At 36.9% G+C, this 15,918-nt stretch overlaps 3 protein-coding genes across 4 annotated transcripts; all 3 read right to left on the reverse strand.

Annotated features, from left to right (window-relative positions):
• Window positions 1-1,126: 1,126 nt before the first annotated feature.
• LOC107821891 (uncharacterized) lies at window positions 1,127-5,304 on the reverse strand. Its single transcript, XM_016648346.2, has 4 exons — window positions 4,996-5,304; window positions 3,391-3,543; window positions 2,498-2,569; window positions 1,127-1,842 (listed from the first exon to the last, which is right to left on the reverse strand). Exons 1-4 carry the CDS (start codon window positions 5,218-5,220, stop codon window positions 1,174-1,176), a joined length of 1,119 nt encoding a protein of 372 aa, XP_016503832.1. The 5' UTR covers window positions 5,221-5,304; the 3' UTR covers window positions 1,127-1,173.
• Window positions 5,305-7,067: 1,763 nt separating this feature from the next.
• On the reverse strand, window positions 7,068-9,946 carry LOC107821889 (protein STRICTOSIDINE SYNTHASE-LIKE 13-like). Its single transcript, XM_016648345.2, has 4 exons — window positions 8,736-9,946; window positions 8,381-8,665; window positions 8,138-8,305; window positions 7,068-7,566 (listed from the first exon to the last, which is right to left on the reverse strand). The coding sequence occupies exons 1-4, from the start codon at window positions 9,077-9,079 to the stop codon at window positions 7,167-7,169; spliced, it is 1,197 nt and encodes a 398-aa protein (XP_016503831.1). The 5' UTR covers window positions 9,080-9,946; the 3' UTR covers window positions 7,068-7,166.
• Window positions 9,947-10,064: 118 nt separating this feature from the next.
• LOC107821888 (uncharacterized) lies at window positions 10,065-15,619 on the reverse strand. 2 transcript variants are annotated; one of them, XM_075246426.1, is made up of 3 exons: window positions 15,391-15,619; window positions 13,932-14,054; window positions 10,065-12,682 (listed from the first exon to the last, which is right to left on the reverse strand). In XM_075246426.1, exon 3 carries the CDS (start codon window positions 12,410-12,412, stop codon window positions 10,373-10,375), a length of 2,040 nt encoding a protein of 679 aa, XP_075102527.1. In that variant the 5' UTR covers window positions 12,413-12,682; window positions 13,932-14,054; window positions 15,391-15,619; the 3' UTR covers window positions 10,065-10,372. The 2 variants fall into 2 exon arrangements, with proteins under 2 accessions (XP_075102527.1, XP_075102528.1); XM_075246427.1 differs by lacking the exon at window positions 15,391-15,619 and adding an exon at window positions 15,192-15,241.
• Window positions 15,620-15,918: the final 299 nt, after the last annotated feature.

A 15,918-nucleotide genomic window follows, 5' to 3' on the forward strand; every position in this document is an offset into this window, starting at 1 on the left:
GATTATTCCTAATTAGTAGGAAATTAATTAAATGCTATTCCTAAATATTAAAAAAAAATTAATTGAATGACTATTTTGTCCAATAGAAACTCTATTTTAAAAGAATAAAAAATGCGAATGATAATTTATTAAGCGCATTCGTACTTTTAATACAGCATAGATATATAATATAGTCGTAGTAGTAGCAATTAAAATTGAATTCCCAAATCACGATGTGTTGACAACCGGAGGGCTAAGCTCAAATACCACTTCATTTCCACCCGTAGATTTTTCTTCTTTTAAATCACTTTTCCTTTCTATTGCTGCCATTTGCCACTTGACAGTCACCAAATTTAGCTGTGACCAAGTGGCTCCTCATAGTCCTATGTCCTTTTAATAATTTGCACCTAAGTTCTACGTGTAACATTTGCTATCCTTATCATTACTAATACCATTGATATCTCAATGATTGCACCATTTCTTTTTTTTTTTTTAGTAAAAGCATCAGTTAACTTGTCATCTGCAACCAAACACGTACACATCTCGGACTAGCTTGCTTTCATCTCAATTATTTCATTATGTAGTAGTTATCTTTCATCAGCATAAATCGAGAAACTCGGCACACCAAAATTTAAATAAATGATAAGCATTTTAAACTCTCGATAAGCAGCCTGGAGGTCGAATATTAGGATTTTAGATTAATAGGTAATCGAGAATTTCTCCTAGTCTAACCAACAGAGTTAGGACTAGTCTTATATTTTACTATTTACAGTTCCTTGTTATTACACTGTATCATTCTTACCCGTAGTCGGGCATTATTCTTGTATTTCCATATTCCTAATCTTTGATGTTACATATTGTGTCACTTGCTTTCATTATCATATTACTTTGTTGATACCATTGATTGTTTTTCGCTTCCTTTTCTTTTTTTGAGCAGAGGGTCTACCGGAAACAACCTCTATACCTTCATAATGTAGGGGTAAGGTCTACGAACACACTACACTCACCAGACCCCACTTGTGAGATTCCACTAATTTTACTGTATTGTATTAAAATCAGAAACACTTGCATGCACAAAGTAATGAAAATTTCCAGTACAATAACCAGCACGCTGACAACGACATAGAGATTCCAACAAAGCACAATATTATGAAGATAATTTATTAAATCACATGAATTGAAATAAGTTTTATTTCATTTCATTAAATCTAAGAATACAAAGCCATTCCACAGACTATGTAAGAGGATGGATGGCAATAAATTCCTTGAACGTCCATATATTACACCCATTACAACCCCTAGAAAAATTAGTGGTAACATCCTTTGTACATTAAAATGTGCTAAAGCAAATGCAACCGAACTCATAAGAATTGAACACCATACAGGCATATATTTTGTCAGTGAAGGAAGGAGGAATCCCCTAAATACAATCTCCTCCCAAAGAGGGGCACACACAACAAGTACCAACGCGTACAGCGCCATCGCCACTGGATCTCGTGCCAATATAGACTGCTCCACACTAGAGAGAGTTACGGGAGTTGAAGGGAGAACAGGCAATAGGTCCAGGTTGAACTGTGAGAGACGGTTCACCAATGGAAACATGAGACATCCGAGAAGAACGTCGAAGAGCCAGTTCCCTTTCAGACTAAACTTGAACCAATCTGATGGAAGGGGACGAAAACGAGATAGACAGCGTTTAAGAATTAGGATTCCAGCAAGACCCTCAGTTACATCGGTCAAAAGGCTGAACAAAGCCTGCCCTCTGAATGTGAGCGATTCTTTGCTAATACCTACCATATAGGCTCCAAAAGGAATCATCCAAGAACCTATAAACCAAAATGAGACTATCCAAAGAAGCATAACCTGCACAACCACAGCTCTGGTCGATAAGAGGTTACCACGTGACACACATAACATAGATAAGTTGAAAACTACAAGTATGTGTTATAACAACATGTATAAGGAAACACAATGTCTCTCGTATAACATTCAAGTCATGATTAGCAATCACTGGAGGTGTAAAAACTATGTCGAGCTGTACAAAGTCGGGGACAACAAGGTTGGAAAACGAAAAATTGAGGATGGTTAGGTAGTAGAACTAGGTAACTTAAAGAGGGAAATAAGCATTTTATGTACCAGTTTCATTGCTAGATAGACTACTTAAGACCTACACTCGGAGCCTGTGCAGAAATTGGACAACTACTCTGAAACTATTTTTTTAGTTATAGATAATTCTGATTTTCGTTTTTTCCTTTCCTTGTAAATAAGTGCAACTATCATGAGTATGACCTCCACTGAGGTATATCTCCTGACACATAATTGAATAAGGCAACCTCTTTCTTTTCTTTTCCCTTTTTTTAGGTGGGATACGTTGGTACAAAGTAACTTGACAAACGAACAAACTACAGTCATGCCTTCACAGCCAGTAACTTAGGCACGATAACTTCGGCACGATGAGAAAAAAAATTGTACACTGAGTCTTGGTTAGGCCTCATCATTAAGAAGGAAGACACTTTACCTGAAGGATGGTCTCAGCTGTCCATGGAACAGTCCATGGTTTTCCGATCGCTATAAATACTACATCTGCAGCCTGAAAAGCATGAAGCTCTCGTTAAACGTGAGAAAAGATTGTCTTTAGTAATTGATCATCTGTGTCAATAATTAACAAATACTCATCAAAGAAAAGTCTTCCTGCAAGGATGTGGAGCAATGAGCCTAAAGCATATCTATAAAGAATAGTTCTTGTCTTCTTGAAGGCCCTAATCTCCGAATTAACTAATGCACAGCACATGGACTCAACACTCTGGTGAACCTGTTTGAGACACATAGGGCAGTTGCCCTTTTGGCATACAGTTATCCATTGGAAAGAAGGGATTTGGATAGCATGCTTGGCAAAAGATGGGATTGTAGAAAATATGTTTTTTCTCTTTCCTTTTTCAGCAGACTACAAGGACAAAGAAAAAGATTAAAACTAGCAAATCTAAGATGAAGCTTTTGTTACCAATACAAAAGTTCAAGGGACTTAGAAAGTGATTTCTAATTGTGGAAGAATGTCATTATAAACAACGTTTAAATGGTTCATAGAAGGAACTAATTTCAAACTCTCATGTAATAATTGCCTTCTAGATTCAAATGTATCCTCGGGAAAGCTAACTCCTGTTCAGCAGAAATGATGGTGGGTTCTCCTTAAGAAATACAATTTGATACAGGTAATACTAGTCAAGACAGAAGGTTGCCATGAAAAATAAAGCAACAGAAAAAACATACAACACACTCTCCATCCCCCACCCCCCCACCCCAAAAAAAAAAAAACCCTCCAAACAAAAAAATATCATGGCAAATAAGGGACTCATAGCTCCATTGCTGCATGGCATGCAAGAAACACCATCTCTATAAATGAAAGCTTGTTACCTCTCTAAGTCGCGAAATCCAGTTTCTTTTCTCAACGCCTGGTTTATCAATTTCTGGCTTCTTCAATTCCTCATGTAAAACTTCATCAATAAACTCAGGGTTGGAGGCACCTGGAGACGGTTCTTCATTCCTAAAGCATGAAATTTTCCACCTCTGCAAAATTGTTAAGTATCTAAAGTCTAGAAATGTACATACCCAAGTAGCATAAGAAATCATTAGAAGACATTGAATGTACTGGATAAATACTTAAAATAAGTGACATTCAATTTACTCATAGTACCACATTACTTCAAAAAAATTACTACAGTTAACTGCAGTAATTTAACAGCTGAACATGTACACCACATCACAAACCAAAAAACAACAACCTAACTCGCTTAAATTGAAGTACCATCACGGTATAAGAACAAGAAACCAAAGCACAACTCTATTAACATCAAAAAATAATTGTGGCAGCTGATCTGTCCAATGGAAATGACCTCTCTATCTATGAAACACCCAAATGCGCACAGAACAGAATCGCTAGTAAAGGTTGAAACTTTGTGGTAGGCAACCTTGGGCATCCCAGTAAACATAAACCCTCCCCACAACTAAAAGCACAAAGAATTAACAAAATACACATCAGAAATACAGAAAAATGAACAAAAGTTGGAACTTTACGGGGAATAAAGAATGTTCAAGAAGATCATTATCTGGGTTCAGATATAAAATCACTAGTAAAGGTTGAAACTTTGAGGTAGGTAACCTTGGATATCCTAGAAGAAAACAAACGCACTACCTATATCATCTTACCCCAAAACTATAAAAACAAAGCATTAACAAAATAAACTCTACAAATGAGTACAGATTGAAACGTTATGAAGCGTATAGACTGAAATGTTACAAAAAGATAACTATTTGAGTTCATACGCAGAATTAATTGGTACAGGTAGAAACTGTGTAATAGGTTACCTTGGATGACCTAGCAAACATAAATCCGCTACTCATATTACCTAATGCCACAACTATAAACACTAAGAATAAATAACTAAACTCTAGAAATACCCAAAAAACGAGTAAAGATCGGAAATTTATGACGAGTAAAGATCAAATGTCACAAAACCAGATTTACCAAAAAAAAAACACACTACCTACTACCTATATTACCTACACCCACAACTATAAACACAAAGAATCAACAAACCGAACTCCAGAAATACAGAACAATGAGCAAAGAATCAAACTTATGCCCAGCAAAGATTGAATTGAACAAAAAAGATTCAGAAAAAACAAACCCAGTACCTTACTACCAACTCCCACAACTATAAACACAAAGATTCAGCAAATTAAACTCTAAAGATACATAATAACCATAAACTACTAAAGCCCACAACTAAAACACAAACAGTATTAAGCTCTAAAGATACATAATAATCATAAGGATTGGAACTTTATGGCTAGTAAATATGAAATTTACAGAAAAAAACATAAGCCCACTACCTATATTACCAAAGCCCACAACTAAAAACACAAAGATTCAATAAATTGAGCTCCAATGATACAAAATAATAATAAAGATTACAACTTTATGGCAAAAAAAGATTGAATTGCTAGAAAAAATGTTACCTTGGTAGAAATCCGGTGATGGGGTTCAGAGATTTTGACTCTATGTGGAAGTGTGGGTAGAGATTTGGGGGAAAATGTGGAAACCCTAAATTTAGGAGCTGAAGTTGAAAGGAGAGGGCGTTGGGGAAAAGAGTGAGTATAATTGGAGCTCAGCATGAGACCAATTTGATTATGGTAAAGATAAGAAGCTCTAATTTTGTGAGCAAATGGAGGAATTGAATACATTGGATTTGTGCATTTTTCATCTACATTGCTTCTTCCTCGAAGCACAAAAAAAAAACCCTAGTGGATGGTTTTCATTTAATTTTGAGATTGCAATTTTTTCTTCTTTTTTATTTTTATTTTATTTTATTTTGAGATTGACGTTTTTGACGGTTGACGTGAGGAAGAGAATCTATTGGATTCTATTATCGCTTGGTACAGTAGGGAATATTGTTCCTTTCCAGATTTCCTTCTTTTTTAAAAAATAGTTTTTTCTGTTATTTAAAGAAAAATAATGCTCTCAAAATAATAGCTAAAAATTTATATTTATATATATATATATTTGTATATAATATATAAAAAATATACAAATTTTATATATATTTTAACTATTGTATGTGAATACTTTCGATCGTGAGTTAAAAATAATTTTTGCCCATTATTTAATCTGCAACAGACCTCAATTTGTTTGCAAATAACAACTAATGCATAGTTGTTGACTTGTTGTTTGCTTATAGAGCTTCTTTTCCTTATTTCTATTTATGTAATTGTTGATACGGCATGTTATTGACATTATTTGTCTTATAAAAATTCTAACTTGCTTAAGAAAATATTTTAATAATTTTAATCATAAAAGTATTTGTTTAAAAGTAATAAAGATCTTTTAATTTTCTTTAAAACGTCGAACATTGTGAAACAAGTACATGACTAATATTTAAGACTAGAGGAAGTATTATTCACGTGAATCTATTGGTGGAGTGATACACATACAAATAAATTACTATTATTAATGAGATGCATATTTAAATGGTATAGTTTCACATCAAACATTACTAAATACAATGACAAGTTATCTACGTACGAAAAAGTACACAAATATAGAGTTGTCTTGCTTTAAGGGTGAGTAGTCCCAAATCTTTGTACCAAAAGAAAATAAAAAAGGAAAGAAAAAAAGAGTAGTCCAAAATCCAAGAATCTTCACACTTCGGGGTTTTCATATTTTTTTAACCAATTGATTTTATAACTTTAACAAAGTGTTGTTGAAGGTTTTTTTTTTTTTTGGGTAGGTCAGTGTTACAATATTGAATAAAAAGAAACGTACTCCATTTTGTCGTAATTGTTTGGCTTTTTGACAAGCCAAAAGTCAAGAAAATGATCCTAGACCAGATTATTGAAGCTGAGCAGTTGAAAAAATTGTTTGTACATTTTGTACCATTTTTGGTATTATTACTAAATACGTAAAGATTATAGTTAATAAGTCAATTAATATATGGCTAATATAAAGTCGATTAAACCAAATACGTAAAGATTGGGCTAAAAGGTGAAAACATTGTGGTCAAGTTTATTGCTTCAATGCAATTATAATGTATGGTTGGAGAATAATACTCTCCAAACATAAAAGCGCGGAAAACTCTGCTAATGAAGTCTTTTCCTTTATGTATTGCTTTTCGTAAACATGAAATTCTTCAACCCCATTTATAAATATGATCAATTATACTATGTCTTGGAGTGAAATTATTACCAAATAGTTATGTATATTATAGACCTGTGTAACGTAAGTTAAGGCAAAGGGTAACACTTCACAGGCTCGTTGGATGAGGATCTTGGATGCCACATAGTCTTTGGTATTTTGTTAAGACTAGAGGCGAACTCAAGATTTTATTACGCGACAAAGGTACCACTATTCGGCTCAATTGATGCCCCTAAATACTTTTAGTGTTAGGGTGACAAATTATTTATATAATCATTTTCTGCCGAAATTTACGGGGTCCTATCACCCTCCAATATTATACATAGGTCCACCTCAAGTTAAAGAGGAACGGATTGTTTAAACAATAAGATAGCAACATGCATGTCTCATTTATTTCCACAAAAATAACTCAAAGTAGGTAAAGGGAATTTATATTGAATAAAGTAAAGAACAAGTGAATTTGCTAATTATTAAAAAAAAACACGATTATAATCCATAATTAGGGGTAAGGAAGTGTAGCAATATGGTTATGAGCAACAGTTCCAATCCATAGCTTGCCATTGTTTTCTCTAACTTCACTTACCAACTTCATAACTACACCTTTCTTATCTTCAAGAACATCAATAATTTCTCCATTTTCATTGAAGAGTGAGATAACAGTGTACATTCTCATTCCCATCAATCTTGCTAAGTAACGCATTTGAACTGGCAATCTAAAATATATGCTTCTCATCCATGGATTATGAATGAGAATTTCTTGTGATCTTGTTCGACAACAATCAATTGCCACCCAAAACTCACCTTTCTCGTTCGCCCTTACATTGTCTGGAAATCCTGGTAAATTTGCGATAACCTCAACACTGCCTGCTTTTCCACCCTCTAGCCACAATTTCATTAGCCTGACAACAACAACAACAACAACAGATAACATTTGGGCGATCTAGTCTGAATTAAATAAGGGGAGCTTTGGAGCAACGATAAAGTTGTCTTTGTGTGACCTATACGTCACAAGTTCGAGCTATGAAAGCAACCACTAATGCTTGTATTAGGGTAGGTGTGACACCCTAGGCGAATCTCACATCGACAAAATACGAGAGAGATGTCGGGTCTATAAGTAAACAGACCTTAGTCTCCAGTGATGCGTTTTAAAAGTTGTGTCGTTCTAGGCCCAAAGCGGACAATTTTACTAGTGGGCTGGGTTGTTACATATGGTATCAGAGCCACTATGTGACACCCCAGGCGAATCCCACATCGACAAAATGCAGAAGAAATGTTGTGTATATAAGTAAACAGACCTTAGACTCTAATGACTCGTTTTAAAAGTCGTGCGGCCCTAGGCCCAAAACTGACAATATCACTTGTGGGCTGGACTGTTACAGTAGGTTGTCTACGTCACACCCCTTGAGGTGCGACCCTTTTTATTTTCCCTTTTTAGGGGGGGGGGGGGGGGTAGAGAAGAGGGATACATACCGGCAATTGGTTGTTTCAGTGAAGAGAAGAAAAGATTGATCCTTTGATAATTGTACCCCATTAGGAAAAGCCAATCCATCCAAAACAACATGAGTACTTCTTGTAGCAATATCATACCTAAGAATCCTACCAGTGTCTTCTCCTTCTAACATTATAAGAAAATGGTTCCTACATACACATACTAAAGAATTAGTACTACTATTTGGTAAAGTCAGAAAGATTATTTTTTTTTAACTAACTTACACTCTGTTGTATTTCTTGCTAGTGTCAGTGAAGAAGATGGAGCCATTTGTATGGATATCAAGGTCATTGGCAAAGAGTATGGGCTTCCCTTCGACATGTGTAGCCAAAGACGTCGCCACGCCTCCTTCTGGACCAACAACCAGGAGTCCATAGTAAGCATCTGCTATGTACAAATCGCCGCTCTGTTTGTTAAACCTTAGGCCAAGCGGCCTCCCACATTTTGGCTCGACTTTCCATTGTTTAGACGTCGTTGAATCTTTCCCTTTTGCACACAGCTTCTCCGACCTTATAAAGTACACATACATCAATGGAAAAACAAAAATATAGTTACTGAAATTACAGTATATATGCTTACCAGTTATGAGTGACAAGTGCAAATGTTTCCCAGCCAATATCTTCTCCGAGCCACCTTACAATGCGTCCATCAGCTAGTCCGGCATATGGACCACGGCCTGAAATATCAAATTCTAGTGATTCAGGACCATAGATTTCATTAACAAACTCCAAATTCCCGAGGCTTAACCGGCTCTTTTTGTCTCCATGCCAACTTTCTATGACTTGTTCATATGGTGCAATGTCATTCTTCACTGGCCTAAAGTCATTTTCCCCGACTGGACTTAAACCGAATGGATCTGTAACAAGGAAAGCAAAGGCTACTGAAAAAAGAAACAAGTAAGGACGTTGGATCTTCTTCTCCATGTGATAGGATGGTGAAGTTTAAGCTATTAATCAAACTGGAATTGTATGATTTCACAGAGTTATAGGAGGAAGTGACACACAATGTTTGTGATTCAGTTGTTGTTTGGAAGTAAGTTGGTCCATTTGTTAGTCATGTTTTCTGCATTGTTACTTCTTGTTTATAATGAAAAACAGAAGCATCTGGAATATTAAGAGTACTCAGATTTTCTTAAAAGTTGTAAACAAAACTATATTGTTTCATCATAGATTCACACTGTAACATTTGGTGGACTTTCACCTGTGAGGGTGTCTCACTAAAAAGGTTAGCCCGGTGTACTAAGCTCCCGCTATGCGCGGGATTCGGGGGTGGGCCGGACCATAAGAGTCCATCATACACAGCCTTACCCTGCATTTCTGCAAGAGGCTATTTTCACGGCTCAAACCCGTGACCTCCTGGTCACATAGCATCAACTTTACCAGTTATACCAAGGCTCCCCTTCTGAGGATGCCTCACTAATTTGTCACAAAATCAAAATTACCATTTTAGTCACCTGTTGCATATTAGGTAATCTTAACTTGATGGTATAAAAGAGTTGTACAATATCAGTGCACATAAGTTAAACTCTTGAAATATATGACTGACAAATTCATCTCATCGCCTTGATTTCTTTTTAGGCACCATATAATCTGAGGATAAAATTTCAGAGAGATTGAGGAAGAAGCAAGTCAAGCTGCAGAGCTACCAAGATCTTTGAGCAAAGATGTATGCAGCATGCAACAATGCCCCAAAACATCTCTTCTGACTGAAGTTCACTGCTCAGTGGAACGATTACAAAGAGCTACAGACATGCATTCATATCTCCTCATACCAAATTATGAAATGAAATGAAAACTTGCATTCAACTGTATGAATTACTATAACGCGATGTTAGCTATTGGAACCTTCATAATATTCAAATAATCAAATGGAAAATATAGAACCTCAGGATGAAAAGCTGCTAGAAGGTTTACTATTACAAGTTCTCATACTCCACTGAATATTCACAAAGACCAAATGTTACATGAAAAAAGCTATGTACATAGAACAAATACCAATGACCAACCTCACAAGGCTAATTTTGACCCTAGTGGGTTCCCCTTATTGACACACACACTTTTAACAGTAAAAAGTACTAGTTCAAACCCACTTAAACACAAGAAAGAGAAGCTTCAGTCACTGTATCAGTGAAGAAGCTAAAACGAAAATGACATAACATAGAGGTGGATACGCTGTAGTCTTACAATCAACTTGAGAATACAGAGTGGCTATACATCTTACATCCAGTTCTTGGAAACTAGGAAAGAATTCCCGGGCTCAGATGCAGTAACTGCTCCCTTGCTGCTGTTTGAGGTACGGCCAGAACCACTTGCCAGCAATGCCATCAAACTTCCTCCATGCACCCTTCCTTCAGAAACTGACGATGAGCTACCTCCAACTTGCATACTAGTTTTTTGCCTTAATCCAAAATGTTCCATATCAGAACCATAGGCAGACGTCATAGCACCACTCTGCATTTTCATGACATCAAAACAGATGTCTTCTAGGTTGACAATACCCTTCATCTTCTCGGACTGGTTTGGCGCTGAATCCAGGACCATAGCCCCTAAAGTGGCACCACCATGAACACGTTTGTCTTGCACGAGAGCACCATGAGATGCACAAAGTCCAGTCTTCCCTCTAGCAAATGAGTTGCAAGGACCGTCACCTTGGCCAAATTCAGAATCGGGCTGACCCCAAGAGCATCTCTTCCCTCCGCCGTGGGCCTTGCAGAAATCAGTGCTTCCCTGAGCACTTTTTCCACAGTCTTCAACTTTGCATCTTCTTCCACCACCATGACGTACACAAAAATCAGTTCTTCCCCTTGCACTCTTGGTACACTCTGACACGGCACATCTCTTGCCACCACCATGCGCCACGCAGAAGAGTGTCCCCCCATGAACACTCTTCGGGCAGACCCCACCTCCTTGGAATGAACATCTTTTCCCACCACCATGACCCTTACAAAAAGGCGTGCTCCCCTCTGCGCCCTTGTTGCACCCTTCAAAGGTGCAACGTTTACCACCACCATGTGCCTTGCAGAACATGGTGCTTCCTTGCGCTCCTTTAGTGCACTGGGGGTACTGACAGCGCCGGCCACCTCCATGTGAAATGCAGAGGCCAGAGAGACCTTCTGCGCTTTTGGTGCAGCCCTTGTTCTGGCATCTCTTGCCACCGCCATGTCGAATGCATAATCCAGACTTCCCTCTGGCAGCACGAGTGCACCCATCTTGACTGCAACGGCGTCCACCCCCATGAGCAATGCAAAAGTCAGTGCGTCCTTCCGCACTCTTGGTGCAACCTAGGAACTCACACCGACGACCACCCCCGTGGGCTTTGCAAAATGCAGTCCGGCCCTCAGCTCCCTTGTGGCAGCCAAGTTTCTGACACCTACGGCCCCCACCATGAGCAATGCAAAGGCCAGAAGCACCTCTTGCTCCTTTTACGCATCCCTCGAACTGACACTGTTTGGTACTACTGTTACGTTGTTGCTGCTGCTGCTGTTGTGTTAACCCGGAAGTACAGGTGACTGAGCTTTTTGAATTTGTGATTAAACTTGACGAGAGATCAGGAGAGACTGGAGCTTGCTTGATTTGTGTTGCAGCCTGGTTCAAGAAGTAACTAGAACCAGCTTCCTTTGGAGTTTGTAATGGAGGGAAAATGTTGCTGGCCTTCCAATGTGTAGCTGTTGATACTTCATCAGTGTGAAAAGCTCCAGCTATAGCCTGTGGCGCCTTCATGATACTTTGTGGTGAGGTGGAGAGCAAATGAACAGTAGTAACATCAGATTCAGCAGCACCACTAGAAAGACTTAGTTCCAGATCAACTGCAAGCCCTTTGTCAAGTTTACTTGAACTGGGGTGAGCAGACTTTTTTGAGCTCGGGATCTTCTCATTACCAAGATGGAGACTGAAGTCCAAGTCCAGGTCCATCGAAGACCCTTCATCATTTTCTCTTGCTGAAGACATTGAAGTGCACGCAGCGCCTGAGCTCCCCTTACTATCAGAGGAACTTGACGAGTTGCCTAAGCCTAGGCACAAAGATGAACCAATTTGCTGATCAGCAGATCCACCAATTGAGCTCCATTTCCGCTTGATTCCTTTTGCGGAAGGGATAGAAGGAATTGAAGAGCCAATGGAATCAAGCCGTAAGGTGGTATCAGCACAATGACCACCTCCAACTCCAGCTCCACCAAGTGTGACGGATTTGCCCAGATTCTTGAATGCATTTAACTGAGGGTTCACAGTAAACCCCACATAGCTGAATCTGGGATCCATAAGCTAATAGCTGGTACAAAAACTCCTATTTGAACAAAATCTCAATTGAAAAAGAACAGTCGCCTGACTTCCGGGCTTAAGAAAAGTTAGTCTTAACTACGGTTAGATGTGTCTACAAGAACACATCGCACCCCCGCTTACGAATCCTGAAGTATCCTTTCGATCCATTAGCAATCAAATTTTACCCCAAGTTCTTGTAATCAGCAGCAAGGAAGTAAAACTTTGTGCAGCATCAAAATCACCACTGCAAAATCATGACAGACCAACATCCTGCACCAGATCGAGTCACAATAATAAGCAAACATTACGTCTCTCTCCTTCCAAACAGAAGAGATGATCACGTCAAGAGTAGAACAGACCCAAAAAAATCAAAATAATTTATTGGGCAGAAGAATAAGCTATTTGGAAATAGTACACAATATTTTTCTTACAACCGAGAAATCCACGTTCAATGGGGCACAGTTCGAATAGTACACAATATTAACCACACTTAGGTAACTTTTTCCTCTATAAGCTTGCAGGATACTGTTCTCTAATTTTCATAATTTTAAAATTTCCCCTCTTTCTATTTTTGTAGCTAAAACTTCTATAAAGTGGTCTATATTGTCCTAATATATTTAGCAGAAAGCTCTGAACAGTTCCAAAGGAATGCTTATATTAGCTACACACTAGAAGCTAAACCTTTTTCTTCTTTGCGAATAAGCAGCTGAACTTTACAAAAGACTGAAAAAGTTTTTCTTTCACCAACCTATATTTTGTTTTCCACCGCACTAAACCTATATGTCCAACAATTTAGTTCAACATCAGATGTCAAAGGAAAAAAAGTACACATACCAACTCAGAGAGAAAGAAGGGTAGCTTTAATCATCAAAGATTCCTTTCACTAGAAGGCGACTCTTATATTATGGTTGAATAATTTCTTTAGTTCTAACTGAATTCATTTTTGTTTTTTAGTTAAAAAAAATTAATGAATTTCTATAAGCTGATTTGTCCTAGAAATTGTCTCACTTTTCTTTTTAGCTTTGTCATAAAATGTACTGTAGTTCATTTTCATTCTTGGAGGTGCTGCAGATATTTTTTGTTAGTTTTTCTTAACCATTCAATAATTTTCATCAAAACCACTTATATCCTTATCATAATTAAAGCTAGAACCTACAAATGTTCCCTTTAACCATACTTTCCTTTTCAAATACTATAATTTTTTTGTTTGTCAGGGTACCAGGTTACTTGCAAGCCTTTCTTTTCAGTTTTCAGTGGGCAAGAAGGCCTGCAGCTGGCGGAAACTAGAAATAGACCTTACCCATCTACAGCTAGTCAACACGGAAATCAAGGACCAAGTATACATAGGTTTAAGACTCGCATATAAAGATTGATACTTTTTCATCAGAGATAACAGAAGTACAAGGATATTGACTAACAAGTGAAGATAAGCGTGAAACATCTACATCCGCAGGCAGAATCTCAAAGAAGGTCAATCTTCTTCGAAAATACAGCTAAACCGAGATGTAGCTAAATGTACCTTTCAGTTAATCCATTATGTGAATCCAATTTTCTTCGAGATCATAGACCTGACCAGAATACTTGACGTTCAATTCCCTACATCCAGAATACTTGACGTTCAATTCCCTTCTGTGCTCCCTTCCTAAGTGATCAAACAAGACAACAGAAAGAGAGTTGATAAGAGCTTACGAGGAGCCAAAAAAAGGAGCAAATGAATCAGACAACTCAACTCACATACAGATTAGATATCAACCAAACTAGATCTAAAGGATGTCCAATACAACTATATAACAAATATCAGAAGGAAATATTTGCAACATAAACATCAATTTTGCAACACCCAACTATAAAAGGATGTCTAATCCAGCTAAAAATAACAAATCTAGTAATAACAAAGATACTAGCTTTTAACTATACATCATGAACTTAATTCGATAATTACAGATTAAACCACAACTACCACCTCTTTATTTCAAAAAACCTGGTGATTACAGGGCGTTACCAAGAAATCATTTTATTGATTTGCATCATAATCAGTTACACTTTCCAAGGCCCAACTTGTGAAATTCTACATCCAACTAAAAGAATAGAAACTAGCTTTAAACTGCATCATCAAGAATTCAATTCAATTATTACAGATTCAGCTACAATTTCCGCCTTTTTTCTTTTTACATAAAGAGGTGATTGCAGGGCTCAATTAACAAAGCATAGTACTAAGTCAAGCAATCAATGAACATACAGAAAAAAACAAACCTTAAACACCAGAAAGAACCCACCTTAAAATATCCAAAAAAAATATTCCAAGATTGGATTTTTAGAGAGATAGACAGAGAAGGGGACCTAAGGCTAATTCCCATCTTTTTCTTTCACAAAAGATCGTGAATACATGGCTCAACTAACAAAACATTTTACTATTAAGTAAAGCAGTCATGAATATACAATAAAAATCAAAACTTGTATAATTTTTTTGCAAAACCTTAAAACCAGACAGAGCCCATCTAGAAACAGAAATGATAGATCCACCAAAATACCTTACAAGATATTATTTTGTGCAAAAGCCACAATAGATTTTAATAGAGACAGTAAAAAAAGAACGGAGTTTAGGGCCACAATTCCCCTTCTTTTTTTTTTTTACAAAGAGTGGTGATTAGAGTGCTCAATTAACAAACCATTGTATTAAGTAAAACAATCATAAGCATAAAAGAAAAATCAAATTGCAAACTCTTATATAAAAATAAAAAACCCAGCTGAAAGAGATGCAACATATCAAAGAAAATACCTTTCAGGATTGAATTTAGTGTAATTTACACCCTTTTCTTTTACAAAAAAAAAATTGATAACAGGGCTTAATTAAGAACACATATAAGCAATCATGAACATACAATAAAAACTAAATCCTGTACAATAAAAGCTACAAAAACCTTAAAATCAAAGAGAATCCAACGTGCAAAAAAGAGATGATAGATCCAAGAAAATACCTTAAAAGATTGGATTTTGAGCAAAACCCAGATGGGATTTTTTTTTTTTTTTTTTTTTTTTTACAGAGAGAAAAGGGGGAGATTAGAGCTAGGGCTTTTTTTTCTGATTGTGTGCGCCGGCAATGAAAATGAGGAAAATGATGAGGAAAAGAGAGAGAAAAGGGCACATGTGTGTGTAATATATACTGTGTGTGTAGGGACATATAGTGATTGTGTATGTGGCTGCTATGTGTGTACAGGTACGTGTATTAGTCAGTGTGTGTGTGTGTGTGTGTGTGTGTGTGTTTTTTTGCGGGGAAAGGAAACTGCGTGTGGGAAATGGAAATTAAGACAGCCATTGATGGTTTAGGTTGTTTTGTTTATAACCATAAATACTTTCAATTGGTAAATACTAGTGAGTAAGCATTTAGAAAATATACGTAATTGAAATTGGAAAAAAGAAGTGATTGAAATTGAGTAGAAAATAGCATACTACTCAAAAAAGATTATTCTGTCTGTTATTATTTATGAGTCGATTCCACTTAAAAT

The sequence above is a fragment of the Nicotiana tabacum genome, chromosome 23 (genome assembly GCF_000715075.1).
Source record: "Nicotiana tabacum cultivar K326 chromosome 23, ASM71507v2, whole genome shotgun sequence".
Lineage (NCBI taxonomy): Eukaryota > Viridiplantae > Streptophyta > Magnoliopsida > Solanales > Solanaceae > Nicotiana > Nicotiana tabacum.

Coding starts and splice junctions, on each gene's coding strand:
- LOC107821889 (XM_016648345.2), bottom strand. CDS start 9,079: ATGGAGAAGAAGATCCAACGTCCTTACTTGTTTCTTTTTTCAGTAGCC. Junction 8,666..8,735: donor GCACTTGTCACTCATAACTG/GTAAGCATATAT, acceptor GTACTTTATAAG/GTCGGAGAAGCTGTGTGCAA. Junction 7,567..8,137: donor ACTGAAACAACCAATTGCCG/GTATGTATCCCT, acceptor TGTTGTTGTCAG/GCTAATGAAATTGTGGCTAG.
- LOC107821888 (XM_075246426.1), bottom strand. CDS start 12,412: ATGGATCCCAGATTCAGCTATGTGGGGTTTACTGTGAACCCTCAGTTA.
- LOC107821891 (XM_016648346.2), bottom strand. CDS start 5,220: ATGTATTCAATTCCTCCATTTGCTCACAAAATTAGAGCTTCTTATCTT. Junction 3,544..4,995: donor ATCACCGGATTTCTACCAAG/GTAACATTTTTT, acceptor ACAATTTTGCAG/AGGTGGAAAATTTCATGCTT. Junction 2,570..3,390: donor GGATTTCGCGACTTAGAGAG/GTAACAAGCTTT, acceptor CATGCTTTTCAG/GCTGCAGATGTAGTATTTAT.